General features: G+C 40.3%; 1 protein-coding gene across 1 annotated transcript; it reads right to left on the bottom strand.

Annotated features, from left to right (window-relative positions):
• Nucleotides 1-2015: 2015 nt before the first annotated feature.
• On the bottom strand, nt 2016-2681 carry LOC129248787 (uncharacterized). The gene has a single exon (XM_054888403.1). The coding sequence runs from the start codon at nt 2679-2681 to the stop codon at nt 2016-2018; it is 666 nt and encodes a 221-aa protein (XP_054744378.1).
• Nucleotides 2682-21822: the final 19141 nt, after the last annotated feature.

Below are 21822 nucleotides of genomic sequence, written 5' to 3'. Positions count from 1 at the left end.
ATCTTGTTGAAACCACACAGAGTTGAAAGGAATTCTCTTTCGGCGTAGTTCTGGATAGAAAAATTCTTTCAGCATTTTCAAATAACGGTCTCCAGTAACCGTAACGGTGTGACCCTTTTCTTCAAAAAAATAAGTCCCGACAATACAGCGTGAAGAAACCGCACACCACACTGTCATGCGAAGAGGATGCAATTCCGTCTCGTAGAGTATCTGTGGGTTAGAAGTACTCTATATTCGACAATTTTGTTTGTTCACATTGCCGTTTAAATCGAAATGGGCCTCATCAGACATGAAAAGGCAGTTTAACATGTTTTGGTCTTCTTCCACCATTTGCAGGATCTTCTGGCAAAATTCCAAGCGAATTGGCAAGTCTGCTGCATTCAGTTTGTTAACCATTTGAATTTTGTAGGGAAATAAATCTAAATCTTTGTGCATTATTGTTTGCAAACACTGTCGGCTGACACCAAGTTGAGCAAATAAGCTTCTTGTTGAAACCCTTGGATTGCTTTGTATAGCTGCAGCTACAGCAGCGATCGTTTCCTCCGTCCGAACTGGTGGGTTTCGATGATAAGGCCTTCTTGCGACTGTTCCTTGCTCAGCAAAATTATTCACCAGTCTCATTATGGTCCATCTGCTCGGGGGATCGCCGCTAAACATCCGCCTGTACTCTCTCTGTACCAAAACTACGGACTCCAGTGCGTGATAGCGGCGGACTATCCAAATTCTTGTTTGCGTGTCCCAGTTATCCATTTTAATAAATTTTAAAGATCAATCTGCAAACTAAAACAAAAATGGAACAGATAACTTAAAAAGAAAAAAGTTGTTCAATTTTTTTTTGGTAGCGGCTTTCATCAGCCACCCTGTACTTGTGTTTGTAGCAGATGTTGAAGATTTCTCTTGTCATTTTTCTTAGTTGACCTAAATCTGCATTCCACCAGGTGGCATAAGTTGTTTTTCCATACGTCGCAGGACATAAAGCTTCAAGCCCTTTAGTCAACGAAGCTTTGAAAGCTTTTACTTTCTTATCTAAGTCTTTACTTGACGTTATGTTTTTATTTATGTGTTAAAGTTTAGACTGGGTTACTCTACGGAATATGTGCAAGTTTGTTTTTCTAGGGTTTCTCTATGCTCCGAAAAGGATATCTTGTCTGATACCCTCCAGTATGTGACTATTTGGGAGTTATTGTTTGGGCATAAAGTAACGTCTAAGACCATGGAAAATTTGCCGAACTCGGAAAAGTGAAGGTTGGGGTGGTCTCTACGTTGCATATGTCGAGGTTGGTATTTAGTAGGAATTTAAAGAGTGACTCACCTCTTTCATTCGTCTCTGAACTGCCCCAGAGCTCGTTTCTGGCGTTTACGTCGCAGCCCATCAACAGTTTATCTGTGTTGTTTAATGATGATAGGAATCGGGCCACTTTGTCTGGCGGCGCCTGTTTATCATGCGTCATATACGCCGATGCCAGGTATATTGCCGATTTCTGCAGCTCCACTTTCACCACAGTAAAGTTGGGAGTACTAAAATTAGAACACAGAAAAGCTGTTAATTTTTTTAGTGATCATACATGATCGGGGCTTACCGTCTCTGTAGCACATTTTGAGTGATGCAGATTCATCTGTATGGCTCTAGGCATCGGGTTTGTTGTCGTCTTCAGCTAGGTAGAGCTCTCCTACCTGTATATTGCTGTCGACCTCATCTAGGTCATTGCTGTCTGCTTTGACAATTTTCAGCTTGGTCTTTCTTACACCAAACCGCATCTTGTTGTCAGATTTTTTGAGTATTGGCAGGCACTCATCGTTGATCTGCAGAACGAATGACATGCTGTTCTTTTGCGGGTTTTCTGCCTTCATGATTGCCCAGTCGTCCATCGGCACCGCAGGGTTGTGTGACTTTAAGTATTCCAGCACATCCGCACCGCTACCATCACAGGTAGCCAATGCGAGCGCGAGGAGAGCAAAGTATGTCCCTGGCCGGAATAAGCTTAAGGTTTAAGCCTTCCAGTGAGCTGCTGATCTCAGCAACACTCTAGGACAATCCAGTCGTCGTCGCACTTGATTATCCCACAGCCTCTCAGTACGCCTGCAGAGTCGAAGGAAGGGAGAGCTACGCCCTGTACTCCAACTACATGCTTGCTTAGCACGAGCTTGGACAGTTTGGCCTCCACCTGCCCCCACTTCTGCAGGACTAATTTGTCGCTGTTAGTGGTTTCGCCTATTAGTGCATAGAGGAGGTTATCCTTAATCACCTCACTGAATGGTTTTTGTTTTGTCGTATCTTCGATGCTGTTGGACACCTTAGGTCTCTTCGGTGCGTGATCGATCACGTCCTGTGGCCTGTTCTTCTTCGTCGCATCGCCTTTTCTGCTGTTGTCTATTTTAGGTTTCTTGGATATGAAGTCCTCATACTCCTTGACCACCTGCTGGTATTTTATTTTATCGGCCGCGTCGCGCTCGTCAGTCGCTCCAGCGAGTTCATTCTTAGCAATCTTCCTGAGAATGAACCTCGCCTTCGTATAGCGTGACTGCATGAGGGCACCCTCCGATTTAGGTTTTTTTACGGCCTGACTCTCTCTCTGAGTGTCGTCTGTTTGCGATGTTGTTGGTAGATCTGTTTGTTGTTGTTGTTTGCTTGGTAAGGGAGTACTATAGCTGACCCTTCCCTTACTTCTTGCTGGCTCCATTGTATCTTGGCTGGAAGCCGGCAGATTATCCTCCTCGGAAGAGGGGATTGTGTCGCAGCGCGGCACGAATTTTTTGTTTTTATCTTTTGTGTTTGTATTCGTTCTGTTTCATACGGGTGCTTCACCTGATTGTGTCAAGCTGCACTTATTGCGGTAAGGCCACATTTACTCTCGAAGGCGGCCAGGTATTCGATGCACATGTTTCAATTCCCTGCACCATTTAGCCCTCGGCACGATTCCAAGAACACCTTGGCTCGGGAATGTGTTGGTATGGTACTCTCTGTATAGATGATTGTCCGAACAGCACTCGCGCCGTTTCGCGAATGGGTTGTTCGCCAATTCCTATACGGAGCTTCCCTCTTAGTTCATGGTGGGTTAAATTCCTAAATAGAGTTTAACCGCCTTTTAAGCCGCGCCGCAAGGAGACTGAAATGAGAATCTGGAAGGGCTGCAAAATATGCTTCCACATCCTTTATGACCTCATCATTTGATGAAAAACGCTTTCCCTGCATGCATTTTTTAAGTCTAGAAACAAATGGAAATCCCTAGGGGCCAAATCTGGAGAACACTCTAACAATTCGAACTTTGATTCATTGATTTTGATTTAGCGTTGGAACATTGATAAGGAATGGTTTTCCAAACATCAGCATTGTATTGCTGTTTCGGAATGGAGAAGGACCCATGTTGATTGAATTTTTGTTTCGAAAATTTATTCAACTAAATTTCGACGATATTTGGTTGTAACAAGACAACGCCCTTAATAATCGGTTAATTGCAATATGCAAGCCCCCATTGACGCCATACGTCCAGATTTTTTGGAAAAAGTAGTCAAAAATTGGGCTGATGAAATGGACGGGGACGGACATCGTATTAAAAAAAATGCCTTGAAATTATCTACCTGATTATAATAAAAAAAATTCATTCAAACAATATTTCTGTTTCGTATTATCAGTATAAGTTATCAAGATCTAAAAAAAACACCCTATACTAAACGACGACCACAAATGTCAAAAAAACTACTTCATTTGCTAATTTGAAAATAATTGGTGGCGTAGAATGCCAGACATACAGAGCGGTTGCAAAAAGCTTTATTTGCTTGAAAATAACCAGCACCGGGAAATTACATAGACAGACGCATGTAGCAGCTGTCAACCGCAACAATGACCGCAATTCCCATGCCGAACATAACCCTACTTTGATTGTGAACAATAAAATGATGCCGAATGGGATCGAAGTAACTATGCTTCATGGAAACTTGTCATTCTTACTGACATAAGATTTAATTTCAACCCACTGCAGTCCTCCTTTCATTCTCTATGACCATTAAAAAGGCTCCAGGTCAATCACTCCAAGTGTGCGAATTATATAAAGATATATTAGAGAGAAATAAATTTTAGGCAAGCATTTAAATAAAATAAAGAAAAAATTGCCTGTGTATTTGGATTGTATTGAAGTTTGCTATTCGAAGATATGGGGAAAAGCTTCGTACCAACTGTCATTGTTTTATGTGGTTTGTAATATGGGTGCAAGTTTTGATTCCAAATAAGCCGAATATCGGTTGCAAGTGAATCGTTTTGACCACTGGGTACACGAGCTTATACTCGTTATTCTTCCTTGCCTGGATGCCTATGTTATGGCCTTATGCTTCGCGGCCGTGTATGGCAAATTTTTTGCATACAAGGATTTCCATCTCCTACAATGAAATGAATTGATCATAGTCGCGAAGCTCATGGACCTCTTCTTCTAAATTTCGCTGTTGTTCAACCATATAAGGTACAGATGTCACAAAGTCTTGAGAATTGAAAAATTTAATGCAGCCATAGACATCATGAATTCATCAATTAAATCTTATCAGACGTGCTGATTCCTCTCGTGTCACTGTTTGATGCTCCTTGTAGTCTGATGGTGCTCTTTGCACATTTATCTTCTCAAATGCTGCTGGCAATCAGTTTACCGTCAACGGATTGCTGTATGTTAGAAATGTTTTCTTGCGCTTATTGTTGATGCCATGGATATTGACGATATGCGGATGCAACAAACCGGCGCGACATGCCACACATCCAAAAAAAAATTCGTAATGAATAATACAACCTTCAGGACCAAAAACCAGGTTACACTTTTCCGGAAGTTCTTTTTGTGCTGAGTCCGAAGATATTTTCTTCTCTTTATCTAATGCTACTAATTTTTCATATATCTTTATGTATCAGGTAAGCCCTAAGAATCTGCTAAGATTAAAAATCAAATATCCCATGATGTTCCATAACCTCAAATAGCACTTCTGCTATAAAAGCTATATTAGCAGTTCAGATTCAAAAACCTTCGCAAAAGTGTTGCCTGGTTCTTGGCTCAAAACTTGTATCATCCTTCCAATCACAAAATATTTTCCAACAATTTGGCCGCTTATTTAATGCCTTTGTACTATTTTATACGTGACGCTCTCAAGTATAGGGTTTATGTGAATAAGACCCGAAACAGAATTGCAGCGGCATAGCGAGTCACGGGTTGGCGGGTGGTGATCAGCTGATCCACTTTCGTAGGAAAACTCAGTCGGTTAACACAATTGCGCCGGGAAGGCATTCAGTTGAAATTTTGCGGTTACAATTAAATTAATTGTGTAGTGAAATTTTTATTTCTAAATTATTGATATTTTGCGGGTTTTCTTGTGCAAATCGAATAAATATTATTTGTTGTTATTTGCCTGCTGTTTCTTGTAAGCAAACTCTCATTAAGTGATCAGAAAAGCAAACCTGAGCCTTCAACCCGTCAGAGAAAATGGAAATAAGTCCAATTATTTTGTCGCCGTAAAAATAACCGACTCGAAGAAATTCGTCCCCGCCGCAATTCAGTGAAATTTCATGCTATGAAAAGTGTTCTAATTTTGACCCGTTACCCACAATTTCAAGACGCACTCTACAAATTGGAGGAGGCACTCGGCCAAACGTCTAGCAAAGGATATACGGTTCCTCGGTGGAACATGAGGCCTCAATAAATATATTAGTTGGGGGAAAAATGAGTCCATTATTTTTGTGCAAATGGTTTAAAACTGTTTTCTGGTCGATCTTACAGTCATCGATCGATCACTACATCCATCTACTGAGAAAATAATAGATTTATTTTTTTGGGTGTCTGAGGTATTAATGTTCATTATCATTCAGAAGTGCGTAGGTTCGAATCTTCGTGCATGAAACACCAAAAAGAAGAACAAGTTTTTTCTAATAGCGGAAATAGCAAAATCTCCGAGTATATTTCTGCCGTAAAAAGCTGCTTATAAAAAACTATTTGCCGCTCGAAGTCAGCTTAAAACCGTAGGTCCCTCTATTTGTGCAAGAACATCAAGACGCACAGCACAAATAGGAGAAGCTAAATATTCATAAAGTGTGTATGCACCAATTTTTAATTTATTTTTTTTTATTTATGACTTCAAACCCAAAGAAACTTTTTTTTCCGAATTGGAGAACTTTTTTCGAAAGGGTTAAATGTAATTTTTTTGATTCTGAGCATTATATTGATCATCATATATCAGTATGTGTATATATTGTAGTATATGCATATCTATACCATTCTCTGTGTATCGCAAAATTGTTGTATGTTGTATGCCCATTTGCTATTTAAGCTTCTGTTTTGACAAAGTTTCGATGCCATCGAAGTGACACGCGCTGTTTTCACATACAGTGAAGAATCGCATTTGCAACTGACATCGCAATCAGCAATAGCGTATAATGAGCAACAAAGGGTCCCAGCCAGAGCGTAATGTCTGCGGTCGAGGACATATCAATCCCCCACATAATAGTTAAGTCAACAACACGATAAATGGGAACAAACGATTGTTACGATGAGCGACTTCACGTTACCACGCCCATGCAATTCATTTAGATTGCCAAGCAATTGCACCGTCAGTCAAACAAAGAGATACCAACAACAATGACATAATGCGGAGCTGCATGGAAATCACATCAAGTGTGCACGTTCCAGAATTTCTGAATAACGCTGAGTAATGAGTGGGATAAAAAGAAAGTCAATGAGTGGGAACGGGAAAGTATTTACTTAACTCTGCACAATACACAACAATACGAATTGCTCACTCAAGAGTTCACATATATGTACATACATACATATTTAGTCACTACCCCACTTCTGCAACACAAGCAGATATGCATATTCAAACGGGCTGCACTTAAATGGAGCATGGAAAGCAAACTGCACATCGGAAGCAGCAGACTCGGCAGGAATGACATAGTTAGCAGAGGAGAATAGCATTAGCGACAGTGATTGAAGATGATGGCTTTTCGCTGTCACTTTGTGGTTTGTACATGGAAGTCATACACTTGTGTAATCAGTTGCATATTTATATATGAATATGCATATACACTTGATCCTCTTATACCCGGTTTTTTCACATCTCTCAATTTGCAATAAAATCAAAATACGAGTTATCGTTTTAGATTCCTACAAATACAACTCTCAACTCTACAAGAGATACTATGCACCCCTGTTAATTGAATTCAAATCACAAACAAAGAAAATGGCAAACAAAGGCAAAGCGATCTAAATTAAGTTTGCGTTGAAAAATAAAAATCATTATCATAATCATTTGGTTAACTGGACGCCGGTGAAAAGGTTATAGCAATTGCAAAACGTAAAAGTATGGCAAATGAGGCAATTCGCACCATCCGAAAAAATTAAAGCACAATACGAAAAGTTCTTATGTTATATGTATCTGACGAAGCAGGAAGAGACAGTGAAAGCTTTTAAAACTTCAACAAAAAAGTAATATTAACCAAATTAAAATTCATTAATACTTTAAAAAGGTACATTTTATGCTTAAGACTAAAAATAAAACTCTGTTTTATAGGTATTTAACTTTATTTTGCACATGAGGCACAGAGATCAATTTTATGCTCCCCACACAAGCTTTTTTGACATTTGGCGCATAAAGATTTGGTCATTCGTCTTTAGGATGATGAACAAATCGCGCAAATCTTTCTTTTTTTGCTTGCTGATACTTCTCCACTGTTTTCTGCATTCTCATCATGTTGAACTAGTCCGCTTTGTGTATTTTGTCGAGCTGCCGTTTTTAAAGTTACCACATTAAGTCTTTTATATAAGTGTTTTTGAATGAGAGCAGAGTGTAAACCTTTCATAAATTTTCTGCGACTAATTGGTTTCTGTCCTAATTCGAACATATTATGGGTGTATATAACATAACTATTTATATAAGCCATATTGAGTATACCAAAAAATACTGCCATTGGCCAGCGGTTGGTTTTTCGAGCGCAACTCATTACGCTGCACATTTGGTCGAAGGTGTCTACACCACCTTTTGTTGAATTGTAGATTTCGATCATATGTGGCGTCTTTGTCATGCTATTTACAATTCCATTTTCATTGCATGAGGACAACAAGTAAATTATTTTATTCGGTTTTGGCTTATATGACAAGAGCGTCAGTTCGTTGTCATAGGCTAACATTGAAGTGCCACATTTTCGACCTTTGCTGACTTTCATCTCTGGAGGTATCTCTCTTTTGTTCGATCGCAATGTTCCAACCAATGTTAATTTATATGGTTCTTTTAAAAGAGATTTAGCCAAAGAGACTGAAGTGAACCAATTATCCATGGTTACATTTCGATTTGTGCCGTAGATGCTTTTTGTTAGCTCTTTAACAAAGTTTTCTGCAAGAGGTAAATTAAAATCGCTTGATCCTTTTTCTAAATATGGCTTAGCGTCTACCATGTATTTTTCTCCACTGTCACACATCATTACTATTTTGAGCCCATATTTTGCAGGCTTGTTCGGTATGTACATTTTAAAACCACATCTACCTCTGAATGGAAATAGCTGCTCGTCAATGGTCATATAGGGCTCTGGTGTGTAATTCTCACGACATTTTTGAATAAAAATATCCCATACCTTTCTTATCGGAACAAATTTGTCTGCTATCAGACCTACGCGTACTGCCTTATCATCAAACCGCAAGCAGGGCATTAGAAATTTGAATCGATTGTGAGTCATTCTGGATAGATATTTTGAGCCAGAGTAGGACTGATAAAATAACTCTGCAAGTGAGAGGTGGTTATCCCTCATGGCAGCTGTTAAAGCTAACATACCGATCAGAGCTTCAATTTTCTCATTGTTTGCTTCTTTTCTTTACGTCGATACAGTGGAATTAATACACGATTGTGTGCTGATTTCGACGTTGGTCCACTCAACAATTTCTTCAATTATGGTGTCTGTTATAAAAAGTCTGAAAACTTGTAGTGGATCCACAATATTTTCGCAGAAGCGAGTAGGACCACGTACTTGATGTGTCCATATCTATGAGACGTAGCTTTTTGCGTCGACCACTTATGACGGTTTTTCCACGTAATATGGTTTTTGAGAAAGTAATTATATCAGACTCTTCAAGCAACACATTCAACGGGACATCGTCTTCGTCTGCAGAAAGCTCTTCAGAAGAATTTTCTTCGTCCCTTAGCTCTCCCAAGTCTGCCTCAAGCTCGCCAATGGCATAATCATCTTCATCCGAATCTATTAAGTCATCGTCTTCAGCTAGAAACTTTTCAATTTCTTTTTCATTTAAAAAGGCTTGTTTTATCATGTGGAATTAATTTATATAAAAGTTTTTAAGGCAAAAAAAATCCTAAAAGCGATATATTATTTTGTTGGAAAAGTCACACAAAAGACATTCTTCGTCGTTTCGAAGACGCAAATTTTTTAAAACGGTAGGTACTTACAAGCAACTAGCACAGATGAACGTACGCTCACAACTAAAGCTCAGCAACGACTAAAGCTGTACGAAAAATTAAAGAAAAACAATGAACGGAAATTATGATAAGCAGTTAAATGCAATCGAGCGTCGTCGAAACGACGAAGAATGTCCGTCTAGGGTTAAAAAATTCGTTCATTAGGTGCAGGAAAGATTGAAGAGAGATTCACTTTTCAAAGAATGGTTCATAAGTCATTCTATATCGGAGATCTGAGAGTACACAGCATGTTTTCATAGTTTTACTGCCTCTCCCAATCATTGAACATATCGCACTTGTTACGTTAAAGCGTAACAACTCAAAAAGAAAAGGAAAAGAGTAACCACTCAAAAATTTGTTATTTTAGCGCAACTACTAAACAAATAAGAATGAAACAAAAATAAAAAAATATACCTCTCCAAAGCAAGATCAGGAGATCGTGAAGCTGAAGCAGTTTTATGGAAAAGGGGTGTTAACATATCTAAAGACAGGATGCTTAAGTGCAGAGTACCTTGAATTTCGGAGCACATTTAAAAATCTGTTCTTATTAACACACAATGAAAAAGGGCTTGCATGGCTAAGAAAAATTCAGAATGGAATTGCACATAGAACTGTTAATCATCCAGTTAAGGTTCCTGTTTTGGCCTGCTTCTTCGTCCTAGTGAATGCAAAAAGTATCATTTGCATCCGTTACGAAGATATTCGGACCTAACCTCGAAGGACAACAAACGCTAGTTTCGAAACCGAACGTGTTGATGGAAACAGCGAAATTGGATTGATATGTTGGATCAGCCTTTATGGTCGCTTAATGCCCAGCCCTATTGAAAATGTTTAGACAAGGGTTAAAATTGAAACAAAAAGAAATATGGACGCTCCAACAGTTATCACACCTTCCGCAGAAATTATCACAAAGTATGACTCGAAGATATTAAGCCATTATAGCTAATGCAGCACCATTGTACATTTTATTGAATATATTACGCGTAATAAATGTTATTATTAGTCAAATAGTTTCCAGGCTTTGGGGATCACGCTTTTGTTAGGCAGGCTGTATAGAGCACTCACCGAATTCTTCTAAAGTTAAAATATGGCAACTTTGAAAAGGGGTATATTCGAAACTGTGAGCACCCTTTTAAAATTTCTTAAGTTTAAATTTGCCATTATTGGATTTTACACTTTATTGGAAATTGAAACGAAAATTGCCTTGCCTGAGCGGAAAACATAATATAAGTATACCTATTAAATGTGTTACTGGTAGGCATAAGCTTTTCGAAGAAGTAAAGACAAAAGAGCACAGTGATTAATGACGCATTTTTTGAGCCTTAAACGTGTGCATTAGGGCGGGTCGATTTAAAAATCGCTCATTGCTCTGTGAAAATCGTACTCTAGGGATCAAAATAACAAACTTTGCCGAAGAAACCGTACCTCTAAAACGAATTCTGATGTCCCCCAATTTGGGTCGAACGAAAAATCCCAATTTGACCCATTTAAAGTGCTCCAATCGAGTCCAAATGTATGACCGACCCCCACTAACTTTGGACGGCCGATCCACCCATGTCAGTGGCACACCCCCTGGAACTCCCCTGGAGGGTTCCCCATACAATCATTTCAAAATATCACCATTGTTGGCCTTTACATGAGAAAAGAAACTAAGAAGTTCGACCCAAATTGGGGGACATCAGAATTCGTTTTAGAGGTATGGTTCCTTCGGCAAAGTTTCTTATTTTGATCCTTAGAATATGATTTTCACAGAGCAATGGTGATTTTTTTACCTCCCCACAAATCGACCCGGCCTAGTGTGCATATGTATTTATTTATAAGACTTGGAATTACATACATATATAATAATTTTAGCAACTCTTATGTATTTTTTAAGAATGATTTAATTTAATGGAAGATTTTGTTTCAAAAATACGGCTGCATATAAATTATGCGCAACTAAGTTCCCGCTGTTTGCCAATAGATGCCGCCAGCAGTGTGTGCTAGTCGATTCTAACATAACCTAAACGTCATAAATCAAGCTTAGGCATATGGTAAACAAACTGCGTCGACATATTAAAGATTTTGTTTTGGTATCATATACTTTTGGTGTGAAAATATCTGATTTGTGAAAATGTCTGATTTTGTGCCGAATAATCCTCATTTGCGGGAAGTCTTGATTTTCCTCTTTCATTTGAAAAAAAAACGGCGGCTGAAGCGCATCGAGAGCTACAAAAAGTTGATGGAGATGCTGCTTTAAGTTAAACAACGTGCCGAGATTGGTTCCGTGGCTTCAAAGAAGGTGATTTTAAAGTTGACGACCATCGCGTGAAGGACGACCAAAACCTTTCGAAGATGCTGAATTGGGGGCATTGCTCAATGAGGATCCGTGTAAAACACAAGAAGAGCTTGATTCAGTATTAGGAGTTACCCGCCAATCCATTTCCAAGCGATTGCATGCTTCGGGAGGATTCAGAAACAGGGGACCTGGGTTCTTTCGGAGTTAAAATCAAGGGATGTTGAATGTCGTTTTTTCGCCAGTGAACAACTGCTTCAGCAGTAAAAAAAGGAATGGTTTTCTTCAACGCATCGTGACGGGTGATGAAAAATGGATTCATTACAGAAATCCAAAGAAAAGAAAGTCATTGCCTGGTCATGCTTTTAGGTCGTCGCCTCGGCCGAATATTCACTCTGCGAAGGTTATGCTATGTATTTGGTGGGACCAAGTTGGTGTTATTCAAGAAAGATAGAAAGAAGATTGCGCCCATCAGAGCGTACGTGACGTCACGTTTGCTGAGTTGTGCAGTGTTGCCAACCATTTGCTCTTCGCAATAAATTTAGTGCTTTTTTATACCCAAAATGCAAAAATTTTTAAGTTTCGTGTTTGTTTCTTTTTGTTTTGGAGGATGGTTCCATATGTAAAAGTCCACGCAAGTGGGGAAAGTTACTGATCGCCATTCACTTGGGAGTGGCCAGGGCGATTCTTCTACATATGGTTCAAGCAGCTCACAACGTCCGGGATTAGCCCACGTATCCTCTGGTTAGCTTCCGAACACCCGTTCGGGAGTGAGCCAACGTGAGAAGGCGAAGCATCCCAGCATAGCTGCCAGCATAGCTGGTTGTGCGCTGGGCTTGGGACCCGCCACTTAAAAAGCCCCCCCAATGAAAACAGCAACAAAGCCTCGGATGAGAACTTCCAACACTGATGACGACCCCTGCAAACGAAATAAGGAATACGATTTGAGGGCATGCACCTGGAATGTCCGGTCCCTTAATGGGGAAGGTGCCTCTGCCCGGCTGGTTGATGTCCTCGTGAGAGTAAAGGCTGACATCACTGCCATCCAAGAGATGCGTTGGACGGGGCAAGGTAAGAAAAACATAGGACCTTGCGACGTCTACTACAGCTGCCATGTAAAGGAGCGCAAATTCGGTGTCGGATTTGTTGTGAGAGAGAGACTTCGTCGCCAAGTACTGTCGTTCACTCCGGTGGACGAGCGTCTCGCAATAATCCGCATCAAAGCGCGATTTTTTAACATCTCGCTAATTTGCGCCCACGCCCCGACGGAAGAGAAGGACGATGCGACCAAGGATTCTTTCTATGAGCGCTTGGAGCGTTCCTATGAGCGCTGCCCCCGCCACGACATAAAAATCGTGCTTGGCGACTTCAACGCCAGGGTGGGCAAGGAGGGAATTTTTGGTCCCACAGTCGGAAAATTCAGCCTACACAACGAAACATCCGGTAACGGACAGAGGCTGATCGACTTCGCCGGGGCCCGAAACATGGTAGTCTGCAGCACCAGATTCCAGCATAAAAAGATACACCAAGCTACCTGGCTGTCTCCTGATCGAAAAACGCGAAACCAGATCGATCATGTTGTGATAGATGGAAGACACGCTTCTAGTGTATTAGATGTACGTACGATCCGAGGACCCAACATCGACTCGGATCATTACCTTGTTGCAGCCAAGCTGCGCACCCACCTCTGTGCAGCAAAAAACGTACATCTACCTACGCAAAGAATGTTCGACATCGAAAAGCTGCAATCACAACAGACAGCCAGAAGATTCGCCACTCGACTCTCACTCCTGCTCTCGGAGAGCACTGCCCAACACACCGGCATGCGCGAGCAATGGAGCAACATTTCTCGTTCCCTACGTACCGCCGCCGAAGAAGAAATCGGATTCCGGCGAGCCCGAAAAAACAATTGGTACGATGAGGAATGTCATGCTGCCGCCGAAAGAAAAGATGTCGCCTATAGAGCCACGCTGCGATCGGGCGCAACGCGAGCCATTTGGGATCGCTACAGAGAGCTGAAAAAGGAAGAGAGACGTATTATCCGACAGAAGAAACGAGAGGCCGAAATACGTGAGTGCGAGGAGCTTGAGATGCTGGCCAATAGGAACAACGCCCGAAAATTCTACCAGAAAGTTCGGCGGCTTACAGAAGGTTTTAAGACCGGGGCGTTTTCCTGTAAGAACAAAGACGGCGAACTGGTGACTGACGTACAGAGCAATCTTAATTTATGGAGGGAACACTTCTCGAACCTGCTAAACAGTGACAGCTGCGCATGTCATAGAGAATGTGAAGATCCCGATACCCCAATCGCTGACGACGGAATTATCGTTCCGTTACCCGACCATGACGAAGTGAGAATAGCAATATCACGGCTAAAAAACAACAAAGCCGCGGGCGCCGACGGACTGCTGGCTGAGCTATTCAAACATGGCGGCGAGGAGCTGGTAAGGTGCATGCATCAGCTCCTATGCAAAATATGGTCGGATGAAAGCATGCCTGCCGATTGGAATTTAAGTGTGCTCTGCCCAATCCATAAGAAGGGCGATCCTGCAATTTGTGCCAATTACCGCGGGATTAGTCTTCTAAATATCGCCTATAAGGTTCTAGCGAGCGTATTGTGTGAAAGGCTGTTAAAACCAAGCGAAACCATCACTGGGGGTCGGTATCGACTTTAGTTGGTGCGATTGAGCCGAACACTGCGCGAGAAGCGGCAGCAATATAATAATATTATATATTCTCCAAATATTGCGCCGTCCGTTCCGTCCTGTTCCGATCGATTGCACACGGTCTAGCTGACCAGCAGTTCCATTCATATGAAGACATCATAAAATGGCTTGATCCGTGGATAGCCTCAAAAGATGAATAGTTTTAGCGCGACGGTATACAAAATCTACCAGAAAGATGGGAAAAAGTAGTAGCCAGTGATGGGCAATACTTTCAATGATTCACTTATAACCATTTTTTCAGAATAGAGTTGTTTTGATGAAAATAACAGCAAGAACTTAGTTGCGCACCTAATATAACATATTTATAGGTGTGTATTTAAATATTTACGATTTGCAGTTTTTAATGATGTTAATTTTCATTGTCCGTTTTCTGGTGTGCACTGATTTATTTTAAAGTATCTCCACATAATGAGTTTTATATGAGAGTTTAAATTTTTTGTGGATTTTTGCTAACCGTGCCAAAAGAGAATCAAATACGAGTATATTTGCATCTGTACATCTTTTTCACATGCATGCATATATATACATACATATATACGTAGTATAAGAATATTGATGGCCTAAATGTGTATAGAAATATGCAGGAATGCTGAACATCCATCCTGAACTCATTGATCATCTTCAGCATCACTGTATGTGCATACTACGTACATACTCGTACAGTGCAAGTAGTATCATAGAACCAAAAGCCTATGGAGGATGTTGTCTGCGCATTATGCTTTTGACTAAAAGCCTATTGAGCTGTTTTCATTCAAATGGCAATCAAAACAAAATCAGGCTTTCATTGTTTTGCTGCTAATGAAAATAAATGTTCATTGGTTTTTATGAACATCACTTATTATACTTATAGGTTGCTCAGCAGTTTGTAATTACGTATTCACACCTGTATAGATTCATTCTTTGTGTAGTCTTTTAGTTATATGTGGAAATTTGCCTATTGAAAACTGTAACATAAAATCTGAAAATAATTTCTAGTTCAGGAGTACATATAAGTATTTTGCATGGAGAGTTATGCGAGTGGGAGCTTACCTTTCTAACGATTTGTTATTGCAGGTGACATAAGGTATTTATTATAAATAGGCATGTCTTATAAATTTATTATAAGTCAGTAAAATTTATGTAAATTTTCAAACGCAAATTCCATTTATCTAATTTATGCGGAAACACTTCTTTAGCATACCTGCAGAGTTTTGCTTTCTCTCGAAAAATAAACTCAACCGAGTTCTCCAATTACCGAAAAATAAAGAGCGGTAATAAATTAATTAATGACATTTTTGCATCCTGTTTGTACTAATTGTATTTGTATCAAAAGGAAAGTTTTTAACAATAATTCACATAAAAATAATAATCACAATACTGATGCTAGCACATCTAAACATCTACATACATATGTATATGTAAGTATCAGGTGTTTTTTGTAGCTGCATGAGAATCATCGATATCGATAATTATGTTGGACAACCATTTAGCGCCAGAACTGAACTGAATTTCGACTGATAGAATGGACCTTGTAACTCGTAGACGCGGCGGACATATGTCGGATATCACCATCATACAATAAATGCCATGAAATTATCTACCAGGTTATAATAAAAAAATTCATTCCAACAATATTTCTGTGTCTGGGAGTTTTTTACACCCGATATGTATACAGATATAAATGCTTTTTTGTATATACATAAATGTGTTAAATTGCGGAAATAAGCCAATTCATTATTTAAGTTAGCATTTTCTGCACCCAAAAGGATATCTCATTCAGTATATTATTATAATAAATATGTATTATTATAACCTCGAAAACCTGAAAGGGGTAGATTGTAGGCGAAATACCATGAATGCTTACGGATTTTTATATCACAAGTTCCACGACATCGTACTTTTCCTATTATTATTATTTGTTTTTATCAGTTATTTAGCTTGAGCTCTCATAGGCTATGCAGGATAAAGTACGTTTCCGATTTATACCACGAATGCTTATAATGCTGTTCATCTTAGTGGTCTGAATACATTTTAAATCATCTCCATAACACCGATTTTTAATGGCGTTCCACAAAACAGGCCTGTCTCCGTGCCGAGGCAACCAAGACGTTAAGACGAATGGTAACACGGTTAAACATGTTTATACCTAATATGCCTTTTGTTTTATAAGTAATACACTGCGGATTTTCTAAATTCATATCTTATATTTTTTTCAGCCTATAGACAGTCAGTAATAATGGCTCTTTCTTGGATCATGGCCTCTGCCTAAGAGAATAGGTAAGGCGTCAAGGGCTTACGTATTTGCAGTTACAATCAAACAAACCATTTAAGGCATCGACCTCCAACTACTTCATGTCTATTTTAGCATGCAAATCATGGCCTAGAAAATTGATGAATAATGCTCTCATAGAGACGGTGAATCAAAGAAAATTTGAAAATAAGTATCCAGATGAGATGGTCACCTTTGGTAAGTAAAGGTTAAGCAAGTTAAACATAGTCCTAAACATTATTGCACGTTTCTTGTTGTCAGGATAAACACTTCGGCTAGGATCTTTACTTCAACGAGCTATCATATGGCAACTGTCAATCTGGTGGCTAACTTTTGATAAAAAAAAATCGATGAAAAGTACTCTTAACATTTTCAAGCAAACAAAGGCTTATCCAAAAAGGCATTATGCTCTAAGATTCTCGTAATATCATAAAATGTTGATTACAAACTCTTGTTGTTGAGTACTTGCCTTAAAAAAACGAAAAAGGTATTCTAAACATTTTATTGCTGTCTGGAGACCTCCTATTGGTTTTTCCCAAAAAAATTTCTCAATTTCTGATTGCAAACCATGGAATTGGGATGAAAAGTTTCTGGAATTTGTCTAATTTTTGTATAATATTCGTAATAAACACTCAAAACAAAATAAACAAAAAGGAAGAACGGTCAAAACGGTTCAAAATGTTGATTTGCTATTATTTTGTCACGGGATGTACTTAGCCTTGCCGTAAATGCTGTGAAAAATTTTACAAACCATACGGCGAGAACAAATTCGCAGAAAAAAGTCCTCAAAGTTTTTCCTTTTTTTGGTATGCATTGTCTGCTCATAAATAGTACTCAGTTTTGTTTCCCTCAGAAAGATTTCGCTCCAGCACATAAGGCAAAAACCACCCAGCAGTGACTAAAAACAATATTCCTGGTCTCATAGCCACAAAAGATTGGAAGATTTGGAAGTCCAAATCTGAATCCATTGGACTAAAGTTTGTGGGCAGAATTGGAGAACATGGCATGTCGAAGACCTCACAGAAATTTGGAGAGGCTCAAACAATCTTTGTTTCTAGCAGCGAATTCAATATCCATGGAAACCGTGACCATTTCCAATGAAAAGTAAATTTTTCTTTTCAATATTTAAATGATTAAATAAATCTAACTTCATAAAAAAAGTACTATAATTTAATTTCTACAACGGACTTAATTTGTAACAGAATTTAGGGCACGACTAAGTATATACCTAGGAGGGTTCTTCTTCCTTTTAATTGGCGCGACAACCGCTTACGCGATTTTGGCCGAGTTTAGAAAAGCGCGCCAGTCGTTTCTTTCTCGTACTAACCGGCGCCAATTGGACACACCAAGTGAAGCCACGTCCTTTTCCACCTGATCTTTCCATTACCACCAGCTGGTACCGCATCAAATACTTTCAGAGCCGGAGCGTTTTTATCCATCCGGACGACATGACACAGCCAGTGTAGCCGCTGGATCTTTATTCGCTGCGCTATGTCTATGTCATCGTAAAGCTCATCGTTCCATCGCCTGCGATATTCGCCTTTGCCAACGTGCAAAGGTCCAAAAATCTTACGCAGAATCTTTCCCTCAAACATTCCAAGCGTCGCTTCGGATGTTGTCATCGTCCATGCTTCTGTGCCATACGATAGGACGGGCATGATGAGAGTCCTGTAGAGTGTTAGTTTTGTACGTCGAGAGAGGACTTTAATACTCAATTGCCTACTTAGCCCAAAGTAGCACTTGTTGGCAAGATAGATTCTACCTTGGATTTCAAGGCTGGCATTGTTATCGGTGTGAATACTGGTTCCTAAATATACGAAGTCTTGTACAACCTCGAAATTATAACTACTTGTTTGAAGACAGGAGGTAATTCGTTTTGTCCTCGTTCACCAACAGACCCATTCGCGTTGCCTCTATCCAGTTTGGAGAAGGTAGAACTAACAGCGCGGTTGTTAAGGCCGATGATGTCAATATCATCGGCATACGCCAACAATTGTACGCTCTTATAAAATATTGTGCCTGAGCGATTAAGTTCTGCGGCTCTTAGGATCCTCTCCAACGTCAGGTTGAAGAGGTTACACGACAGCGAGTCACCCTGTCTGAAACCTCGTTTGGTATCAAACGGCTCGGAGAGGTCCTTTCCAATTCTGACGGCGCTGCTCGTAGCAACGTCATCTTGCAAAGCCGTGTTATTTTTGCGGGGATACCAAATTCAGACATCGCAGCATATAGGAAACTCCTTCGTACTGCCGAATGCAGCTTTGAAGTCGGCGAAAGATGGTGTGGGTCGATTCTTCTTTCATGGGTCTTTTCCAAGATTTGGCGTATTGTGAATATTTGGTCGATGGTAGACTTTCCAGGTCTAAAGTCACACTGATACGGTCCAATCAGTTGGCTGACGATGGGATTCAGCCTTCCACACAATACGCTTGCTGGAAGCTTATAGGCGATATTTAAAAAACTAATCCCGCGGTAATTGGCACAGGTTGCAGGACACCCTTCTTTTGGATTAGGCAGAGCACACTTAAATTCCAATCGGCAGGCATGCTTTCATCCGACCATATCTTGCAAAGAAGCTCGTCATGGTCGTCAACGATTGGGGTATCGGGATCTTGACATTCTCTCTGACATGCGCAGCTATCACTATTTAACAGGTTGGAGAAGTGTTCCCTCCAGAATTTAAGTATGCTCTGGATGTCAGTCACCAGATCGTCGTCTTTGTTCTTACAGGAAAACGCCCGGTCTTGAAACCTTCTAAGCCGCCGAACTTTCTGGTAGAATTTTCACGTATTTCAGCCTCTTGTTTCTTCTGTCGGAATATACGTCTCTCTTCCTTTCTGAGCTTTCGGTAGCGATACTACCTGGCTCGCGTTGCGCCCGATCGCAGTGTGGCTCTATAGGCACCATTCTTTTCTTTCTTTCTGCGGCCTGACATTCCTCGTCGTACCAACTGTTTTTAGGCCTCGCCGGAATCCGATTTCTTCTTCGGCGGCTCTACGTAGGGAATGAGAAATGTCTCTCCATTGCTCGTGCATTCCGGTTTGTTGTGCAGTACTCTCTGAGAGCAGGAGTGAGAGTCGAGTGGCGAATCTTCTGGATGTCTGTTGTGATTGCAGCTTTTCGATGTTGAACATTCTTTGCGTAGGTAGATGTACGTTTTTTGCTGCACAGAGGCGTGTGCGTAGTTTGGCTGCAACAAGGTAGTGATCCGAGTCGATGTTGGGTCCTCAAATCGTACGTGCATCTAAAACACTAGAAGCGTGTCTTCCATCTATCACATCATGATCGATCTGGTTTCGCGTTTTCCGATCAGGAGACAGCCACGTTGCTTGGTGTATTTTCTTATGCTGGAATCTGGTGCTGCAGACTACCATATTTCGATCCCCGGCGAGGCGATCAGCCTCTGTCAGTTTCCGGATGCTTAGTTGAGCAGGCTGAATTTTCCAACTGTGGGACCAACAATTCCCTCCTTGCATACCTTGGCGTTGAAGTCGCCAAGCACGATTTTTACGTCGTGGCTGGGGCAGCGCTCATAGGAACGTTCCAGACGCTCATAGAAAGAATCTGTGGTCGCATGGTCCTTCTATTCCGTCGGGGCGTGGGCGCAAATGAGCGAAATTTTAAAAAATCGCGATTTAATGCGGATTAAGTGGCGGGTCCCAAACCCAGCGCGCCACCTGCTATCCTGGAATGCTTCGCCTTCTCACGTTAGCTCACACCCGAACGGATGTTTGGAAGCTACCCAGAGGATACTTGGACTAATCCCGGGAGTTGTGAGCTGCTTGAACCATATGCAGAAGAATCGTCCTGACCACTCTCAAATGAATGGCGATCAGTAACTTTCCTCACATGCAGTGTTTTACATATGGAACCATCGACCAATGAGGGTTGCCTTTTACATTTGGCACCCAATGATAATACATAATATAATAATAAAAATGGCTTTATAGTTTTTCAAAATGTTCTCCTTGAAAGTCAGTACAGGTTCTGTATTCACTTGAACCAAGTTTTGAAGAACTTTTTCGCCTTAGAAAGGCATACCTCTAAAACGAGCTGCTCAAGGACTGAACAGCTTCTTCGCATTTTATTTTTGATGTTCGGGAACAGAAAGAAATCATTAGGGTTGTAAGGCGGATTACTCTCGGATGTGAGAGCTCGCATTGCCTTGTTGGCGGATGAGTGTTTTTCGCTGGTTGGTTTTTCTTAATTCTCCGAAAACTTGTGGTAAATAAGTAATTGTATTCCACTCAAGCTTGCCTTTTTTAAGTGATGAAGTGGTACACTGGTACAATTTCGACATGACCAGATTTTCCGAAAAAATTGGCTACCATGAATGCATCCTGCAGGAATCGGCGACCACGTTGGAGCTGGTTATACCAGAGTCTTACAGTGGCTAAGTGTTGTGCCTCAACGCCAAAAGCCGAAATAAGTGAATGAATTCATCTTATCTCGATAATCCACGTCGAAAATCGTCATATGTAAGTCCCAAAAGTTTCCATGAATTAGTTCCATCTTTTGGGTGAGATGAATTTTCCACCTCATACTCTTTTTCTAATCCTTAGCATTCTTAACCATACGTACGGAACGTGCATTCGTGCCAAGTTTCAGTTTCCTATATTAATTGGGTTTACAGATATTTTGGTTTTCATATTACGTCGATAAGCCAGCAACAATTCAAGAGCTAAAGGATGAGATAATTCGGCACATTAACGGCATAGAATCTGAATTATGAAAATTTGGACCATCGGATGGAGGTGTGCCGCCGAAGCCGCAGCGGCTATTTGGCAGATATTTTGTTCCATACGTAATTGAGCCGTACCAATATTATCATAATAAGGAGAAATTATAATAATTTCTTAAAAACTTGTATTTTATTAAAAATCAACACCGGCCCTTGAAACTTAACCACCCTTTATAATTGGCGCGTACACCGTTTTTGTGTTTTTGGTCGAGCTCCACCTCCAATTTATGGTGTGCGTCTTGATGTTTTTCCAATAGTTCCATGTCGTAAAATCACTAAATGTGCGTTTATAGGATACGATTTTTAAATTATTGTATTCAACAGAATACACTCCGAAGTTACCTCACTTCTTTTGCAAATGCATTTATGCAGCTTTTTTATGTACCCCACATATGTAGGAATTTCTATT

The sequence above is a fragment of the Anastrepha obliqua genome, chromosome 5 (genome assembly GCF_027943255.1).
Source record: "Anastrepha obliqua isolate idAnaObli1 chromosome 5, idAnaObli1_1.0, whole genome shotgun sequence".
NCBI classification, from domain to species: Eukaryota; Metazoa; Arthropoda; class Insecta; order Diptera; family Tephritidae; genus Anastrepha; species Anastrepha obliqua.
Note: the sequence above shows the minus strand (reverse complement) of the source record. Positions and strands in the feature narration are given on the sequence as shown.

Excerpts from the sequence above, each read along its gene's own strand:
- LOC129248787 (XM_054888403.1), bottom strand. The coding sequence starts at position 2,681 with ATGGAGCCAGCAAGAAGTAAGGGAAGGGTCAGCTATAGTACTCCCTTA.